Raw genomic sequence first — 19,651 nt, 5'->3', positions numbered from 1 at the left:
GGCACTTTCTGTCGCAGTGGCTTGTTTTTAGGGATTCTCTTGACAAAACATACGTTGGAAGACAAACAAAATGTGCAAAGTTCATATGTCCAGAAGATGCAAGGTCATTTAAAGGCAGTCTATTTACTGACGGTAAGGAAGAGGAGCTTACCAAATTACTGTTACTATATGTGCCATGATTGAATTAAGTCACCAAACATTACCTGATGACAGAACTGGTAATTGTGTATATCTTAGTTGTCATGTATTGAATACGTTTTAAAAGGGGACTTAAATTGACCTCTTTATTTCATTATATAAACCCCCTCACGAAGTGAAACTACCACAAGTTCTCATGCTTTCCCCCAAAGATGTTTGCTGTCAAAATCAGATCTGATGACTGAAAAAGGACCGATGGGATTGTTAAATTGAGTGAATGGATTTTGAAGGCACTGGGTTTATTGGCATTGAAATATCAGTTTGACTGACTCAAGTCCACTGTCCATCACTTATAATAGGTATTCGTTGTTCATAGCATTCTAAATCAACAGCAGGCAAGCCATTAGCCCACAATGAACTACAAGTTCCTTAAGTGATTGGCCAAAAATATTAATTTAGTAGGGCTGTGACCAGTATCACTGTTTTCAATAGGACAAATGTAAACACGAAGCAGACCAAACTATTTGGTCCTTTAACCCTGTATGTAACTAGTGTATGCTATAGCTTGGAAAATCAATACAACTCTGGATGACTGTTTTCAACATTAGGGCGGTTTTCCTAAAGTTAAATCTGCTTAATGTTTTGTTTCCCTGCCCGGATGACGAGTATCGCCCCGGCCCTAAAATGTTGCACTATAATAGTGTCTTCTAAGTGGATTTTTAAAATACAGATATACTTGTTTATTTTAGCCAAAATGGTTCCCATAACCCAGAAGTTTTTTTTCCTAAATGATTTTCATAAACCTATTGCTATTTAAATCAATCCCAATGTCTGGGAAAGTTTTTTTTTTTTTCAACCTCAGTGTCGGTTCTTCTATAGGCTCTTGTAGTTCATGAGATGTGATTGGGACAGCGATTCACCTACCATTGCTTCCAGACCAGGAGAGGCAGAGCCAGGCTGGACAATGTTTTCAGGTATGGCAAAACACTTGAAGTGGAATTTTCCTGGAGTTGTCCCATAACTCAGGTTATTTCTTATAGCAAAGCTTAAGAATTCACATTTAATAATGAAACCGGATAATACAGGTCTGATTGTTGTGGTGCACTCAAGTCATTTTTACGCAAAGACTGAGCATATTCTTTGATAAATGTTTTTCTTCATAATGTTCCTTAATCCTCCTCCCTCCCTCTGGACCTGTCCACAAGGGTGTCCCCAGTGCACCGTTGTTGAGCATCTTTGTCAACCCACATCTTTGCACTCCGCAGGGGGCCTCTGCCATAGTGGACCCTGCCCCCCCCATTGATACTGTGCAGCTGTTTCCAAATCCAGCCCTCGATTCGGATCCTCTTGCTTTTTAATATGACGTCCCTGCGGGACAGTCCCTGGCCTAGTGGTCCATTGCGAAGGCGGCAGAATGTAGTTGTTCTCCAGATCTCCACCGGACTGGGTTTGAGAGCCATGATTATGAATGGGGGGACCATTCAGTTTGAATAGGGTCTCTACGCTGCTGGATAGAAAACCTAATCCCTAGTATTATCACTAACTGTATATGCTGGGTTTTCGGTGTAGGCTGTGAGGGGCCATTCATATGAATGCGATGTGGACACTACAGTGTCTATGTATTATGGCTCATTCAATGTTCACAATGTTGGTCCTGAATAGCTGCCCTGTAGAGCAATGCATATTTTATTGAATAGGATTTATTGATTTGTTTAACCAGGGCTGTCCATAGAAAAATGTATTCAATTACAAATGGTGCAATCTCTGTTTTCACCGGTCTGAGTAAGTCAAAAGTGAGACAAATTATTTAATAAAATGCAAGCCTTTTATTATAGTTGATATAGTTTGTTTGGTCATTTAACAATACGTGTGTTTTACAATGAGGGTCCTATCTGAGCAGGGTGTGTGTCTGGGGGGGGGGGGGGGGGGGTGTCTCGCTCTCACTCTCTCTCACTCACTCATGCATTCCCCCACTCACCTTCTCTCACATACATCTGCATTCCTCCTCTTTGCCCCCCCCCCCCCCCCCCCCCCCCCTCCCCTCTTAAGCTCCAGTTTCGTTAAGCAGGTGTACTGTTCCATTCCAGGGAAACAAACTCCTTGTGGGAGAGACTGGACCTCTCTCACCTTTCCTGCAGATGAGCTGTTCTACTGTATCCACCATGCTGGGATATCTACCTTAATTTCTTTTTAATGGTCCCAAGGAGGAGCCCGGTCTGCCAGTCCCTCTCAGTTGATGTTCTTTTGAGGTTGTAGTTAGTAGAAGGAAGGATTCAGCGTTGAAACTGATGTCGATTTGTCTTCTGGTTGAGAATGTTTGTGTTGGTTAATGTCTAATAAGAGCTTAGTGTTTTTAATATGATTTATTCAGCCCACTTTAATTTTGAATGCTTGTAATATATCATGGATGCATGGGTAACGGTTGTTGTATTATGTAGGACTGTTTAAAGGAGAGGATGTCTGTAAAAAAAATGATAAAGACAGGAAACGCTGATTTACAGTTCTTGAGACAATTAGGGTATTACGTGCATGGGCTTTTTTCAGGGGTGAAAGCGTTGAAGTGAACTCAAATATTAAAGTAACATGTCATGTAAGAACATTTAAAAAAAGTAGTCTGCAGCTATAATTTGATTATTGAAGTAAAATGAGTCGTTTTAAATGGAATTGTAAAAAGGCATACTCTGTTTTAAGCCCAACTCCTCTCTGCCATTATGAATCATTATCAATAACCTTCCTATACAGTATATTTGAATGATATTGCACCCTTTTAAAAAAGCCGTTAACAAAAATATATATATATCGTAATTTTATGCAAAAGCATATAAGAACCTTTTAATTTAGTTGTTGTATGTTTACAAGATAAAACTGAAATCCTGAGCTTTATTTCATACAACTACTTTGATATTTCGCACTTCAAAATGTTCGCTAAATATTGGAAGGAAATCCCATATAAAGGCTATTGTTTATTTCATTCACTTGAAATGAACAAATACTGGCATAAATCGTTTTTCAATATAGTTGAGCAGGGTGACTGGCTGCACTTGATGTGTCCATAGCTTTACCAGACAGAAAAATAAAAGGTTAATGCATAGATAAGCAAATAATCTAATCCATGCGTTACCCCGTTTCAATTAATTGAATTCTTCTTTATAAAGAATGGTCACTACCCCCTGGCCCTGCAAGCTGAAGACCCTTAGTGTAATAAATGCTGAAATGCATTACATGTAAATCAATCTGAGAACGAATCCTGTTCAGAGAGGGGGGCCATTTCATTTGGGAAAGGGGACAAATGTAGAAAGGGATCCCTCCTAAAAAGCAGCTGTTTCCACAATCTTTTTTGTGCCCGGTCACTCACCTTTTCACTATCTCTGCGTTCAAAACACCCCGTTCCATTTATAATCCATATATTTTCCATTTGAGTCCACATTCGCCAGAGCCCTACTTGCCCAGCTTTTCGGACCATCCCCTTATAGTTGTTGTGAAGAAAGGCGGAGTGCATGGGTGTCAAACTGTCCTCAAAACACCATGAACGATTGATTTGCAGCACTTTTCAGCCCCCTGACATTACTTGGAGAGGAACTGAATAGGAAACCCGCGAGCCGGGGACGGAATAAAGATGTTCTCTGCTGGAAGAGAAGAACTGCTAATTTACCCCCAGTCCATCAAGCCCAAAATATAGAGGAAAAAACAGAACTGTGGCTATTGAGAAGAAAGGGGCTGTATATACTCATCTAAATGCTGTCACAATATACTGAAGGGCTATGAACACCCATGAATATTAAACCGCTTACTTCAACAAGGGATAGAGAAGTGAACCAGCTTTGCATTGGGACAATGCGGTAAAGCACGTTAAGCTTGTTTCTATTCTGTAATTCCCGCACTACAACTCCCTGGAAGAAATTGTTTATTGCCGACCACATGAATACAGAATGCATGAGAAAGAACGTTTACGCAACTCCCAGACCCGATGACCTCATTTTGATGACAGACAAACGTTTAAACTAATTGTTGAACCAGTTTCAAGTTGACAGCGTTTTCATTCTGTTAAACGTGGGACTCAAACCCTGAATTGTCCTATTGGCCATTTGAATGGAATATGAAAACATGATTTTGACATGTTTAGCCGAATTTTATAGGAGACATTTGCTCTACGTTATGATATGTTATACATATTTCAATTGTATTAATAGGCCCTAAGTAACATAGCAATGTTGATTTTATATGTCGATTTGTATATTCGACTAAATCTAGTGCTAAACTGGCGACGAGGTTGTTTTTTTGTAATGAGTTTCATGGAAGACGGTGTTGGACATCTCTAATGAAGAAAAATCGTATCTGGTTGGTGTGTGAAGGGTGTTGAATAATTGTCAGTGACTTAAACAAAATGTGTGATACTCCCCTAATTGATTTTTGTTCGTTGAGGCCTATTTACCATCGGATGCGCACAAAAACGTGCATGTGTGCAGTTAAGAGATAATCCGTTAATATTGCTGAGTAGCATTGGCTACTTGTCCGTCTCTCCATTTCACTTACTCACTCACTCATTCAATTCAATTCTCTCTCTCGCTCTCTCTCTCTTACACACACACACACACACACACACACACACACACACACACACACACACACACACACACACACACACACACACACACACACACACACACACACACACACACACACACCCTCCGTCTCTCTCTCTCTCTGAACGGGGAGGACCGCCTAATAGAGGCGGCTTTTCTTCTGCTGGAGATGGTCTATACCATAAGGGGAGTGTCATTAATAGCTAATCGGAGAGGGGTCAGACCAGCCACATAGCCTACTGTATAAAGAGGACCCTCACTGAGAAAGGACGGAACATTTTCCAACCAGCCGTCTCACGGGAGGGAATATCCACTTTACATTTAGAGGCTTTCATATCTGACACGGTTTGCAGTAGTTTGCGAGATGGGCTCGGTATTACCCGCAGAGGCTTTAGCCCTAAAGTCTGTATTTAAATGTCAGAGTCGGTCCTTGTCTGACATTATCACGTCAGACATTCTACACAGTTTCTTGTATGGAAGGTGGAGAAATGTGATCGGGGAGCATCTGATGGAGGATAGACAGAGTAGCATCAGTCCCAAGACAGCCTTCACAGCTGAGGTCCTCGCGCAGTCCTTCGCCGGAGGTAAGTTGCCCCTTTTGGAATTCTTCCAATAATTTCCAATAAAATCAGCCACGAGCCCAGGCCTGTTGCAATGTTTAACATCCTAATACTTGGACATTTGTTTTTGTAGTAATAATACCAAAGTGTGACAAATAATGAACTTTAAAATTGTGCGTTTTATTTGACTATAACATTTAAATTTGAGTAATTTAGCAGACGTTCTTATCTAGAGCGACTTCATCAGAGCTGGAAGGGGGGGGGGGGGGGGGGGGTCAAGTGCAAATGTTGGTTCAGGGAAGTTTTTCTTTTATTTGTATTTATTGGGGGTGGGTATTATTTAAGATACCATTTGAAGAGGTAGGGTTTCAGGTGTTTTCGGAAGATGGGCAGGGACTCTGCTGTCCTAGCTTCAGGGGGAAGCTTGTTCCAGCATTGGGGTGCCAGGACAGAGAAGAACTTGGACTGGCCTGAGCGGGAGCTGCCCTCACGAGTCTTACCTAAAACAAAAATAGCCTAGATTTACTTTTTTATTTCACAACTTCTGTCTGTTGTTAGCCTATGGCAAGAAAATGACCCCCTTGACAATAATTGACTAAAAAGTGTTAAAATAGACCTTTAGTTAGAATGTATTCAGCCAAATAACACTAGTCAGGTCTCATCATGCATGTCGTTGAGAGTGAACCAAAAAAGTGGGAACGTTCACTCCTCTGTTCTTCCCAAGGTCTCTGTGACTTTCTCATTAGGTCTACTGTTCTCCTGTATTTTCCTTCATTGGCCCTTTTATTTCCACGCATTTAACGCATTAACTAATTTAGCGCTTTGAGACCATGCATTTAGAAGCTTGTTAGGCGTGTAACTGTTGCTGACTGAAAGACGAAGGGTATTCAATTCATTTGGTTAACTTTGTGCTTGACCTGAGAAAGTTTCCACTTAAACCGAGGGGAGAGAAAGGTTCCCTTTCTTTGGTGTCCCGGATTTGATCCGGCATTCATCAATCTCCCGGCAGTCTATTTTCCTCCTTTGGCAGCTATGGGGCTCCGGCACTTTTCACTTTCTGTTCCCCAGATAATGCGCGGTGAAGGCTAAATCTATTGCCATTCATACCATGTCAACCATCTAATCGCCTTTCGATTTTTTTGTTTGAGAAATTCCTGGGGCTTTTAAACAAGTCCTCATTTAATTCAGCGCAAATGTATTGTTACAAAGTTGTTAAAGGATAATGAATTTGGAATTAGCCGTTTCTTTCAGTTGGACATAATGAATATCGCATCTGAAGCATGACCGATTGCTGGACCCTGAGCAATAGAAGACCATTTAACCTCTATTCATTCTTTTCGCTGTTTTAAATACATTTTCTTTGATTCTGACATTAAATAATCCCAAGAGTTTAATTTTTTTACGTTTTGAATGAGAATGAAAATGCTTTCCGAGTTTTTTTTTCTTTTCAACAAACTTTCAATTCATCAATTTAATCGAATTAAACGGTGGATAAGAAGTTGCTTAATATTTCATGACCAAAATAAGATGCAATCTATTTGCTGTGTTGGCAATTACAAAATGTTAAACACCTAATTCAGGAGGAGCATAAACATTATTTAAGACCACCCCCTGTTTAAGATTTTCCAATTCATAAAGTTTTATCAAAAGGTTATCAAAGCATCATTTTTAGTGAATCTTTTATTCGAAATATATGTATTATATATATCAACCATTTTGCTTTTTGGCCTTTATTTAAAGGACATGCAATAATATTAGCACTAATGCACAATGCCTGACTTAAACCACTCCTATCCTCAATGTTTTTTAGGCAAATTGTTTAGCTTGGGTACTATTTCATACATTTCTCTTTCATGCATGGATAGATTGACGAAATTCACAGCTTTGATGAATTGTACACAGCAGTAAAATATCAAATTTTTCTCTTCCCTGCAGAGGTCCAGAAGCTATCCAGCCTGGTGCTGCCCAGTGAGGTGATCATTGCCCAGAGCTCTATCCCTGGCGAGGGCCTGGGCATTTTCTCCAAGACCTGGATCAAGGCGGGCACAGAGATGGGTCCGTTCACTGGCAGGGTAATCTCCCCTGAACACGTAGACCTGCTCAAGAACAACAACCTCATGTGGGAGGTGAGAATCAGCTGGGCAGCTATAGGGACTGATCTGCTTTCACAATTAGGCAGGGAATAATGGAAGCAAGACAGCAATGAATCTCTGTGTATGTCATGTTTTTGTGGTGGAAGCACAGGTTTAAGGGGGGCATAATCTGTCTTGTTCACAAGCTGTATGTACAAGAAGCTATATGTTAACATTGTACCAGACTCTTAAGATCTTGCTGTTGTTCTTATAGGTGTTCAACGGGGACGGCACGGTGCGCTACTTCATTGATGCCAGCCAGGAGGACCATCGCAGCTGGATGACCTATATCAAGTGTGCACGCAACGAACAGGAGCAGAACCTGGAGGTGGTGCAGATCGGCAGCAGCATCTTCTACAGAGCTGCAGAGGTGAGAACCAAGCCAGATACTATCACTCCAAACTGACATGAAGCCTATGGCATGTCCAGGTTTTATGTTGTGACTGAAATAATGACAAGTTCTGCAGTTAAGCCCATTCGTTTGTAGGCCTTCATTGTTGGTGTCAAATCTATAGACTGACTGTAATTGAATTTCCCCTTGCCCATATAGAAGTAAGGGCAACCTATTGTCATCTGCTGAACAGCGCAACCTTCTGGCGTTCCCGGTACTCCTGTTCGTTCTGAACATTTTCCTTCTCCTGCTCTCTATAGACTATCCCTCCAGACCAGGAGCTGCTGGTGTGGTATGGAAACTCCCACAACACCTTTCTTGGTATTCCCGGCGTTCCCGGTACTGAGGAGCATCAGAGAAAGAGCCGGAATGGTGAGACCCTTGCCCCTCAGGCTACCGAGAGAGGGGGGGGGGGGGGGGGGGGGGGGTGATGACTATCAAAATCATTAAACAGACAAAGACTGGCATTTGGGCAGCCACTCATGACCTCTTTAGAGCTGGTTAATGTGACTGTGGATAAACTGTATGGGCCTATTGAGTATTTAGAAAACCAGATAACAGGCTTCTTTATCTGTGGGGCCAGTGTTTATGGGCTCTGCTGCAGACAACAGATTTTTTTAAATTTTTTAACATTTTTATTTCACCTTTATTTAACCAGGTAGGCTAGTTGAGAACAAGTTCTCATTTGCAACTGCGACCTGGCCAAGATAAAGCATAGCAGTGTGAACAGACAACAACACAGAGTTACACATGGAGTAAACAATAAACAAGTCAATAACATTTTACATCACAATTTACATCACTCTTATTTATTGCAAAGTACTGAAAATACATTGATTCTATCCCATGTTAAATTCAACATTAGAAACGTCAGTCACATTAGTTTGTGAATCAAACAACTCAGTCACTCTGCTTCTCCTTTCCCCTGACAGAGGACTCTCACTCCTGTGACGGCTCTTTATCGTGCTCCCCCTCCTCCTCTTCTTCCCCGTCTGTGACCAGCCGCATGCGCTGCGTCATCTGCCACCGGGGCTTCAACTCTCGTAGCAACCTGCGCTCCCACATGCGCATCCACACCCTGGACAAGCCGTTCATCTGCCGCTTCTGCAACCGCCGCTTCAGCCAGTCGTCCACCTTGCGCAACCACGTGCGACTGCACACCGGAGAGCGCCCCTACAAGTGCCACGTGTGCCAGAGCGCCTACTCCCAACTGGCAGGGCTGCGGGCACACCAGAAGAGTGCCAGGCACAGACCAGGGGCGGCGGGCGCAGACACTGCCTCCCAAGTCTCACCTCCTCCCCCACCGATCAACAGGCTGTCCCAACACCAGGTCCCCCTGGTTCACCATATCCCCACCATGGTACTATGATAGCAGAGAGGAGAGAGAGACACTTGCTAATGCAAACTACACTTTACCCATGCACACCTGGGTCACAGGTTGCGCTCTCTCTCTCTCTCAGAGGATGGGCAGCCACTGTTTGCTCGTATGGCAGGCATTGCAATAACTTTGTGTTGTGCCAGAGAGTGTGATTGGGTGTATGCCTGGTGGGTTGAACTGATGGTACAGACATTCTTAAATACTTTTTACTGGTTGCCTTATTTACAATCTAGTCTCCTTAGACTTACTGGATATTATGTTTGTAATTCTCACAAAAAAGGTCTCATGTAGAGGGTCAACTGTTAGTAGAGTCAACTGTTCTACTAGTGCCTGCTCAAAGAACCTGAACAAAGGACTGAATGTTGGTTTCAAGAGTATTTTGAGAGTAACTGTCCGTTTATCTTTGTTTGTATACTCAAAACAGTATTGCAAGGACGCAGGAGACCAAAGGAAATAGTTTTCTATTCTAGTCAATAATTCAATTGGTAAAGACAAGTACTTGGTATTTCAGATAATTATGTTTTATCATAACTGATTAAGTTTTTGGATGGTTCTGTCATGAATTCAACCTTACATCCTGTCATCTTAGCCCCACCAACTCAGGGAGAAGGTTGCTTGAATAGTAAAATAGCAAAGGAGAATTCAAATGAAATATACAGTATGTAGAAATTGGAGAGCAGCAGTGTACATTCATTTCCGCCTTATCAAAATTTGACACTGTGTAATAGACACTTTATTTCTGTACATTCATGTAAAGCATTGTGTAATTCTGAACTGTATGTGAATGTAAATACATATGCGCTTTCCTTATATTCTAAATAAATAATGATATTAACAAGTCTGCATTGTGGTCTTTACTTTTGACCTTTTGGTAGCCTACTATGAAGCCTCCTAGCATGTTGGGAATGTTTATTAGCTGTGAAGGAAGCAATAAACAAACATTTAAAGCACACAAGCAGATACACTACATGACCAAAAGTATCTGGACACCTGCTTCGGACATCTCATTCCAAAATCCTGGGCATGAATATGAAGTTGGTCCCCCCCTTGCTGCTATAACAGCCACCACTCTTCTGGGAAGGCTTTCCACTAGAGGTTGGGACGTTGCTGAGAGGACTTGCTTCCATTCAGCCACATTAGTGATGTCGGACACTGATGTTGGGCAATTAAGCCTGGCTCGCTGTCGGCGTTCCAATTCATCCCAAAGGTGTTTGATGGGGTTGAGGTCAGGGCTCTGTGCAAGCCAGTCAAGTTCTTCCACACTGATCTCAACAAACCATTTCTGTAGGGACCTCACTTTGTGCACGGAGGCATTTTCATGTGGTTTTTGACTCTCTCTCTACCACACCTGCTGTCTCAAATTCTGAATGCTCAGCTATGAAAAGCTGACATTTTGCACCCTCTACAACCACTGTGATTATTATTATTTGACCCTGCTGGTCATCTATGAATGTTTGAACATCTTGGCCATGTGCCGTTACAATCTCCACCCGGCACAGCCAGAAGAGGACTGGCCACCCCTCAGAGCCTGCTTCCTCTCCAGGTTTCTTCCTAGGTTCCTGCCTTTCTAAGGAGTTTTTCCTAGCCACAGTGCTTCTACGTCTGCATTGCTTGCTGTTTGGGGTTTTAGACTGGGTTTCTGTATAGCACTATGTGACATCGGCTTATGTAAAAAGGGATTTAGAAAAATATTTGATTGATTGATTGAAATAGGAAAGGGTCTTCCCCAAACTGTTGCCACAAAGTTGGAAGCACAGAATTGTCTAGAATGTCATTGTATGCTGTAGCATTAAGATTTCCCTTCACTTGAACTAAGGGAATTAGTCGGAACTATTAAAAACAGCCTCAGACAATTATTCTTCCTTCACCAAACTTTACAGTTGGCACTATGCATTTGGGCAGGTAACATTCTCCTGGCATCCGCCAGACCCAGATTTGTCTGACGGACTGCCAGACGGTAAAGTGTGATTCATCACTGCAGAGGACGCGTTTCCACTGCTCCAGAGTCCAATGGCGTCGCGCTTTACACGACTCCAGCCAACGCTTGGCATTGCGCATGGTGATCTTAGGCTTGTGTGTAGCTGCTCGGCCATGGAAACCCATTTCATTGATCTCCTGGCGAACATTTCTTGTGCTGACAATTTTTCCAGAGACAGTTTGGAACTCGGTAGTGAGTGTTGCAACCGAGGACAGATGATTTTTACGCTTTACACGGTTCAGCACTTGGCGGTCCCGTTCTGTGAGCTTTTGTGGCCTACCACTTCGCGTCTGAGCCGTTGTTGCTTCTAGACGTTTTCACTTCACAGTAACAGCACTTACAGTTGACCGGGGCAGCTGTAGCAGGGCAGAAATTTGATGAACTGACTTGTTGGAAAGGTGGCATCCTATAACAGTGCCGTGTTGAAAGTCCCTGAGCTCTCCAGTAAGGCCATTCTACTGCCAATGTTTGTCTATGGAGATTGCATGGCGGTGTGCTGGTGCTTCTGAAATAGCTGAATCCACTAATTTAATGGGGTGTCCACATACTTTTGTATATACAGTGTATAATGGAGCAATAATAATATTTATTTGGGAGGACAGTAGCTCCTCCCCACTCCTCCGTGCACCTCTTAGCGAGGCAGTGATTTTCATCTTCCTCCCTGGGTCTCCTGCGAGAGGCAGGGACTCCCTGTGGACAGGTGTGTGTGTTGACTCCCTGGCAGTGTTGAGTCCCTGGTGAGGGGTGAATAAGACCTCATTCTCTACCTGGGCAACGTTAATTGTGATTTCCCTGTTCACATGTTGGAGGAACCTGAAGTGGAGGCTGCACTGTGGATGAGGTGCATCTTGAGGGAGGCAATAGTGGGGAGCCACATCCAGCAGTGGCCACACCGGCACATCTCAGCACCATCCTCCTGGCGGACCTTAAATGGGGGTGAATGTCTTCATGTAGGTAGCTGGTCTTGAAGATGTGTGGTGTTTGGCCCCCGGATGTGAAACATCTTACCACTGCCATCCAACTCGAACTTGAATGGTTCAGACCCTGAAGGTAACAGACATCAGTTGAAAAGCAATGTCCACAAAAAATATGTTAACCGCATTTTATGCTCTACATACAGTACCAGTCTAAAGTTTGGACACACCTACTCATTCCAGGGTTTTATTTTTTACTGTTTTCTACATTGTAGAATAATAGTGAAGACATCAAAATTATGAAATAACATATATGGAATCATGAAGTAACCAAAAAATTGTTAAACAAATCAAGGTTTTGAGATTCTTCAAAGTAGCCACCCTTTGCCTTGATGACAGCTTTGCACATTCTTGGCATTCTCTCAACAAGCTTCACCTGGAATGCTTTTCTAACAGTCTTGAAGGTTGCTGAGCACACCTGTTCTTCCATGCTCCACGATGGGAACCACACATGCGGAGATCATCCGTTCACCTACTCTACATCTCACAAAGACACGGCGGTTGGAAACAAAAATATCAAATTTGGACTTATCAGACCAAAGGACAGATTTCCACCAGTCTAATGTCCATTGCTCGTGTTTCTTGGCCCAAGCAAGTCTCTTCTTATTATTGTTGTCCTTTAGTAGTGGTTTCTTTTCAGCAATTCGACCACGAAGGCCTGATTCACAGAGTCTCCTCTGAACAGTTGATGTTGAAATGTGTCTGTTACTTCTACTCTGTGAAGCATTTATTTGGGTTGCAATTTCTGAGGCAGGTAACTGTAATGAACTTGTCCTCTGCAGCAGAGGTAACTCTAGGTCTTCCTTTCCTGTGGCGGTCCTCATGAGAGCCAGTTTCATCATAGCACTTGATGGTTTTTGCTACTGCACTTGAAGAAACTTTCACAGTTCTTGAAATGTTCTGGATCGACTGACCTTCATGTCTTAAGGTAATGATGGGCTGTTGTTTCTCTTCGCTTATTTGAACTGTTCTTGCCACAATATGGACTTGGTCTTTTACCAAATTGGGCTATATTCTGTATACCACCCCTACCTTGTCACAACACAACTGGTTGGCTCAAACGCATTAAGAAGGAAAGAAATTCCACAATGTAACTTTTAACAAGGCACACCTGTTAATTGAAATGCATTCCAGGTGACTACCTCATGAAGCTGGTTGAAAGAATGCCAGGAGTGTGCAAAGCTGTCAAGGCAAACGGTGGCTACTTTGAAGAATCTCAAATATAAAATATATTTTGATTTGTTTAACACTTTTTTGGTTACTACATGATTCCATATGTGTTATTTCATATTTTTGATGTCTTCACTATTATTCTACAATGTAGAAAATAGTAAAAATAAAGAAAAACCCTTGAATGAGTAGGTGTGTACATATCAAAATGTGTATTCTTACCTGAGTGATTCCATCTGGAGGTACGCTGGAGCCTTAGTCCCTCTTCAATCAGATAAGGCCTAGAGGCCTTGTGGCTTTGGAATGTCCTGGAGTGGATGGCACTGGCCTGAACAAGAGCCCTCGGCCTGGGCTCAGGTCTCCACCTCTCTATATAATATTATTCATTATGATTTAAAAGGCTAAACTGATCCAAGATCAGCACTCCTACTCTGAGATGCTTTGTGGATACGGGCCCAGGTCTCTCGCTGGGTCTCCAGACTCCAGAGCTCCCAACTGCAGCTGGAGCCAAACTCCATCAGGAGGAAGAAACTATTAGACAGTGTAGAGAGAGGCACAATATGATCACACCAAACAGCAATACTGAAATCCACAAGATAAGTACAAATAATACAGACAGAATATTCCAACGAAATGATAACACAGCAAAAAGCCAAGATTTATCTGGGGTGTTCCCCATACTGGAGCCATGCTGAGGCATTGGGTCCAGTGTAGCAGTGACAGAGGTGCTGGAGACAGTAGCCTCAGCGAGGAGGCTGGCTGGGACAGAGGCTCCAGAGCAGCTGTGTTGGATAAATCTTCTCTCAGCCTCATTGCAAAATGTGTAGAATTGTATGAGATTAGCTATAAAACTGCAAATTGTTCTCTTTGCACGAAGGCAAAATGTGTACATTTGCAGGAAGTTGGCTCAAATTTCTGCAGGCCCACCCACCAACGAATTTCTGGCTACACTACTGCTCCAGAGACTCCATCGGGACTAGTAGGCCAGGTTGGAGATTCTGTCTGACCTGTTAATGAATGGCAGACAAACATGCAATTAACAAACCAAAACATGTTTTACATTTTATATTCCTTTTCATTCAAAAATGTCTTACTGATCACTCTGACACTTACCTGTCTCAATCAGACAGTGTGTTTCGAGTTTTAACACCACCATGGCTTCCAGGTGGCCTTCATACACTACTCTCTCTGCCAGAGTCTTTGGTTTGAAGACATTGGAATTCATTTTACACGACTTAAGCCTACTTAGCAAAATTGTGTTATGAATGTAAATGTGTGTCTGCTGAAAAATCAGCATGTTTGGTTCTGTTTCCCTGGTTGAATCAACGTTGTCCACGTAATAAAAAAACAATATTAATCACTGTGATGACGTTGAATCAATGTGGAAAACTGATTGGGATTTGCAAAAGTCATCAACGTAAAGGAATTTCGTATTTTTTCACCCAACTTTTAACCAAGCCCTGCTGCCGTCAGATGGCGCTATAATTCCTGATGTGCTTTGACATTGGAGAATAACGTTGTTGTTGTTGATTTCACGTTGAAGTCACGTTTGTTGACTTCACCAAATGTAAATTAAAACTAGATTTGAAATGACGTCTGTGCCCAGCGGGAGACTATTCCACAGAACTAGAATGAGATTCTAGTTTATGGGGATAGTCATCAATGACAGTGACTGGGGTTAACATTGGTTTGGAAGAATACATAAAAATACTACATTTATTGTTTAAATATATGATTTTGCGTTTGTATATTTATTGCCCTTTTTACACCTAATAATAATGAAAAATGCTGTAGGTGGGTTGAAGTACTGCTTCAAGTTCACCTGATGGCGCAAGAAACTAAAAATCATCTCCAGCGTCCTTACGTAAACAATGTTTTTTGCAAAGCCGTTTGAAATATTGTCAAATAAATTATAAAATGAATAAATGTCCAGAGGCATTATTTAGATTTTGTGGAAATCCGTATAGGTAAATTCCAATGAGTGGGAAATTCTGCAAGTATCTGATGACGTCAATTACAAGCGCCGTTTGAGTTAACAGAACAGAAGACAGAAAGCATGGCTGCGGATATGAGATTGCCAACTATTCGGAAACAAGTAGCGTTATCATCCTCTCTGTCTGCTTTGGATGGAAAAGATCTAGTTGTTCCCGGTGATGTGATTACATCAGATACAGGGTTTATGAGGTATGTCTACAAGCTTGTATGAACATCACAAGAACAAGGTAACAGTCTGTCAACATGCTGCTCCCATCTAATACAATTTTGAGTCTGAGTTTTATCTCTTTACTGTAAATCAATATTAATCGACGTCTTGTTTATTACCTCTTTGCTTTAGATAGGTAGCTAGCTATATAGCTAGGAAGCTATTGATATTGACTAGATATGTCAGGTCTCACTTGTTAGTGCATAAATACACTACATGATCTAAAGTATGTGGACGCCTGCTCGTCGAACATCTCATTCCAAAATCATAAAACAGCCCCTGTCAGCAACAGGTGTGGTTGAAATAGCTGAATACAATAATTTAAAGGGGTGTCCACATACTTTTGTATATAGTGTAATATTCTGCAAGTGTCACTCGTAGAGTAGCTAAGGTTAGGCTTACCTATTTACTTGATTATTGTTAATATTTGCTGCACAATTTCAAGTTTCTCTTAAATTAATCATAGAACTTATACCAAGTTAATTTGAATGATATTGATGGGCAGTAATTTACTTGCATACAGGACATTTTAAGTGGGTATATAGTGAGTCATGACTAGACCATAGATGCTTTTCATTCTAGGGGTCATGGGACTTACATGGATGAAGAAAAACTAACAGCGTCTGTGGCTGGAGAGGTGGAGAGAGTGAACAAGCTCATCTGTGTACGGCCGCTCAAGACCAGGTAAGTGGACCAGGTGCCACAGTAATGTCTGTAATCCTAGGGTTAGATTTACCCCACTGGTTAGCTACTGACTCTGTTTTAATACAACTTTTCCATTGCGCTTTTATTGTATCACCCTGTTTGTCTGTAAAAAAACAAAATCACTTTTTATCACTTGTGCCATCTTTATTTGTTCTTATTCACAGGTTCAACGGGGAGGTTGGAGATGTGGTGGTTGGGAGGATCACAGAGGTATGTTTCTGTTTGAGGTGGTAAAGCTAATTGTGCCCTGGGGTGATCGTGCTTCTCCTGGTTGGAGCTTAGTGTTTGCCATTTTGTAGGTGCAGCAGAAGCGCTGGAAGGTGGAGACCAACTCCAGACTGGACTCTGTGTTGCTGCTGTCCTCTGTCAATCTGCCCGGAGGAGAGCTGGTGAGTGGAATGGACAGCATATATCTGGCAATTAGGAAATGTGGTTGGGTAATGTGTGCTTGTTCCTCTTAGCACCCGGTGCAACCAAGTAGTACTGACACTGTTGGTGAAACTTCTTTGGATATTTGTTCACATTCTCTTTCTCGGTCTTACCATCAATCAATCTTTCTATATCTGTCCTTAGAGGAGACGGTCAGCAGAAGATGAGCTCACCATGAGAGACTACCTTCAGGAGGGGGACCTCATCAGTGTATCCTCTGACGCTTATCACCAACCTGGGCCCTTCTGCCTTTATAATGTCCATCCTACCTTCCAGCCTACTCTACATGGAATTTTTATTATGTTTAGATTCCTTTCTTTGGCTCTACCATCTACTAGTAGCAAGTGTCATACTCTCATTGATTATGCATTATATTTTGTATGTGACTATGGTCAAAATTCTCCTTGACCAAGTTTACGCTCAGGCAGAGGTACAGTCTGTTTTCTCAGATGGAGCGCTCTCTCTTCACACCCGCAGTTTAAAGTATGGAAAGGTACGATTATTCAATTTTTTCTGTGTAAATACCCTTTTTTAAGTGATTGAAAATGTAAACCATTTCTCATATCTTATTCCTTCGCACCTACATCACATCAGTTGGGGCAAGGAGTTCTTGTGCAGCTATCTCCCTCTCTGATCAAGAGACAGAAAACCCACTTCCACAACCTGCCTTGTGGGGCCTCCATCATCCTGGGCAATAATGGCTTTGTGTGGCTGTACCCCACCCCAGGACATCAGGATGAGGAGGCTGGAGGATACTACACCAGTCTGGAGGTAAGAGCTGCCTGGGGCTACACAGCTTTGAGTGGAAATACAATGGATCCAACCGCTATGTAGATACACACACATTTTAGTAGCACTTCATTGTATCTTTCAACAAGACATAACGGTTTTACTTTCACTAGATTGTTATATTATCTACGCTGACCCTTCTGTTCCCCTTTTTCACCTCACTGTAACCTCTCCCCGCCTTGCCCTCTTAGCCTGTCTCTCTCTCAGATCGGGAGGTGATCTCACGGTTGAGGAACTGCTTGCTGGCCTTGGGGGCACACAAGGTGCTTCTGTACGACACCAGTGTGCTCTACTGTTACGAGTCATCACTCCCACACCAGGTAACACTGTCTATACTGATCTAGGTAATGGAAAGAGGATCTGAGGGAAGCAAAACTTTCCATTCATTCAATTAGATCATTCTTTCAAAAGGGACTCGACGCAAGCCATTTTGTATGACACATGATCTATAGCCATCCAAGTCCTAATGATGTTGCATTTTTAACGAATTCCATCAGACTTCAGAGTTCAAAAAAATATTTAGTTACAGATTTCTCTCTTTCTAGATCAAGGATATCTTAAAACCAGAGGTGATGGAGGAGATTGTGATGATGACGCGTCAGAAACTTGTCGAACTGGAGGGTTAGAGTACCAGATGCAACCTTCCTTAACGTAATGGAAGGTTTGTGTTCCCTGCATTCCAAGTTTAGGCATCAAGGCCTTAAAACCACATTGGGGACTGAACCCAAGGTTTGAACTTGTCTCTCAACCAGAAGATACCGTGACCTGTATATCCCCTTTTTGATACAATCTTCTGGCTTCACCAGGAAATGTATTTCTCTGCAGTCTAGTTTATGAAGCCAAAAATATAAATGCATCAAGTGTTGGTCTCATGTTTCATGAGCTGAAATGAAAAAATCCCTGAAATTTACCATACACACAAGAAGCTTATTTCTCTCAATTTGTGTGTACAAATGTGTTCACATCCCTGTTAGTGAGCATCTCCTTTGCCAAGATAATCCATCCACCTGACAGCTGTGGCATATCAAGAAGCTAATTAAACAGCATGATCATTGCACAGGTGCACCTTGTGCTGGGGACAATAAAAGGCCACTTTAAAATGTGCAGTTTTGTCACACAACACAATGCTACAGATGTCTCAAGTTTAGAGGGAGCATACAATTGGCATGCTGACTGCAGGAATGTTCACCAGAGCTCTTACCAGATAATTTTATGTTAATTTCTCTACCATAAGCTGCCCCTAGTGTCATTTTACAGAATTTGGCAGTACGTCCAACTGGCCTCACATGTAACCACGCCAGCCCAGGTCCTCCAAATCTGGCTTCTTCACCTGTGGGATAGTCTGAGGGGGCGTGGTGAGGAGTATTTCTATCTGTAATAAAGAAACTTATTCTGATTGGCTGGGCCTGACTCCCCAGTGGGTGGGCCTGGCTGCCAAGTGTGTGGGCCTATGCTTTCCAAGGCCCATCCATGGCTGCACCCCTGCATAGTCGTGAAATCTATAGATTAGGGCTTAATGCATTTATTTCAATTGACTTATTTCCTTATATGAACTGTAATTCAGTAAACTTTGAAGTTGTTTATTTTTGTTAAGCATATAAACTATAGCTATGTTTCTCAATAGACATCTATATTGGAGAGGGATGGTAATTGATTTACTGAATTAAAATGTTTGTGTTCTGCAACCAAGGACCCAGCTGTTCCTCATTTCTTTGTGGTTGTTTTTTAGAGAACTGTAGTAGATGACTGTTGATAATGTGTCATACTTTTGTATGAATAACTACTCTTTTGAGAAATAAATACTCAGAGCTACTAATGCCCCAAGCTATCAGTGTGTAAAACCTTGCTCTTATCATGCTTGTAAGTAGTGTGTTTTTATTTACAGGTTTCCCAATTAGATTATTTTACTTCAAGGACACATGTAATGAGAGATCCTTGTGGAGGAATCTTAGACAGCCTCCCAATGTCCATTAAAAAAAGTGTTTTTCCTCACCTAATTCTTTTTATGTTTTGTTTACTCCTACTTTCAAAAGATGAGTTGAAAAGTCAGTAAATACAAAATAGGGAAGGAAAATGTATACCAGCTTGCAAAGCCTTCCTCCTAACGTTTTGGTTCATACAATCAACTTTACTTGATCAACAGTTGATCATTTGCTGTCCTTTTATGTCAAGTCTATGACTTGTGCTACATTTACATAGTACATACAGTATGTCATGTCCC

The 19,651-nt window shown here is 42.0% G+C and overlaps 2 protein-coding genes across 2 annotated transcripts; both read left to right on the top strand.

The window, feature by feature from the left end:
- The first annotated feature begins 4,944 nt into the window (after positions 1–4,944).
- On the top strand, positions 4,945–9,967 carry LOC129819124 (PR domain zinc finger protein 12-like). The gene is made up of 5 exons (XM_055875688.1): positions 4,945–5,305; positions 7,217–7,407; positions 7,628–7,783; positions 8,065–8,176; positions 8,737–9,967. The coding sequence occupies exons 1-5, from the start codon at positions 5,086–5,088 to the stop codon at positions 9,171–9,173; spliced, it is 1,116 nt and encodes a 371-aa protein (XP_055731663.1). The 5' UTR covers positions 4,945–5,085; the 3' UTR covers positions 9,174–9,967.
- A 5,349-nt stretch (positions 9,968–15,316) lies between these two features.
- LOC129818453 (exosome complex component RRP4-like) lies at positions 15,317–19,427 on the top strand. Its single transcript, XM_055874327.1, has 9 exons — positions 15,317–15,488; positions 16,090–16,191; positions 16,377–16,422; positions 16,512–16,601; positions 16,786–16,851; positions 17,066–17,134; positions 17,236–17,412; positions 17,622–17,750; positions 17,976–19,427. The coding sequence occupies exons 1-9, from the start codon at positions 15,361–15,363 to the stop codon at positions 18,054–18,056; spliced, it is 888 nt and encodes a 295-aa protein (XP_055730302.1). The 5' UTR covers positions 15,317–15,360; the 3' UTR covers positions 18,057–19,427.
- The last annotated feature ends 224 nt before the right edge of the window (positions 19,428–19,651 follow it).

This window comes from Salvelinus fontinalis, chromosome 21 (assembly GCF_029448725.1).
Source record: "Salvelinus fontinalis isolate EN_2023a chromosome 21, ASM2944872v1, whole genome shotgun sequence".
Taxonomy (NCBI): Eukaryota; Metazoa; Chordata; class Actinopteri; order Salmoniformes; family Salmonidae; genus Salvelinus; species Salvelinus fontinalis.
This window is presented reverse-complemented; position numbering and strand designations above follow the sequence as displayed.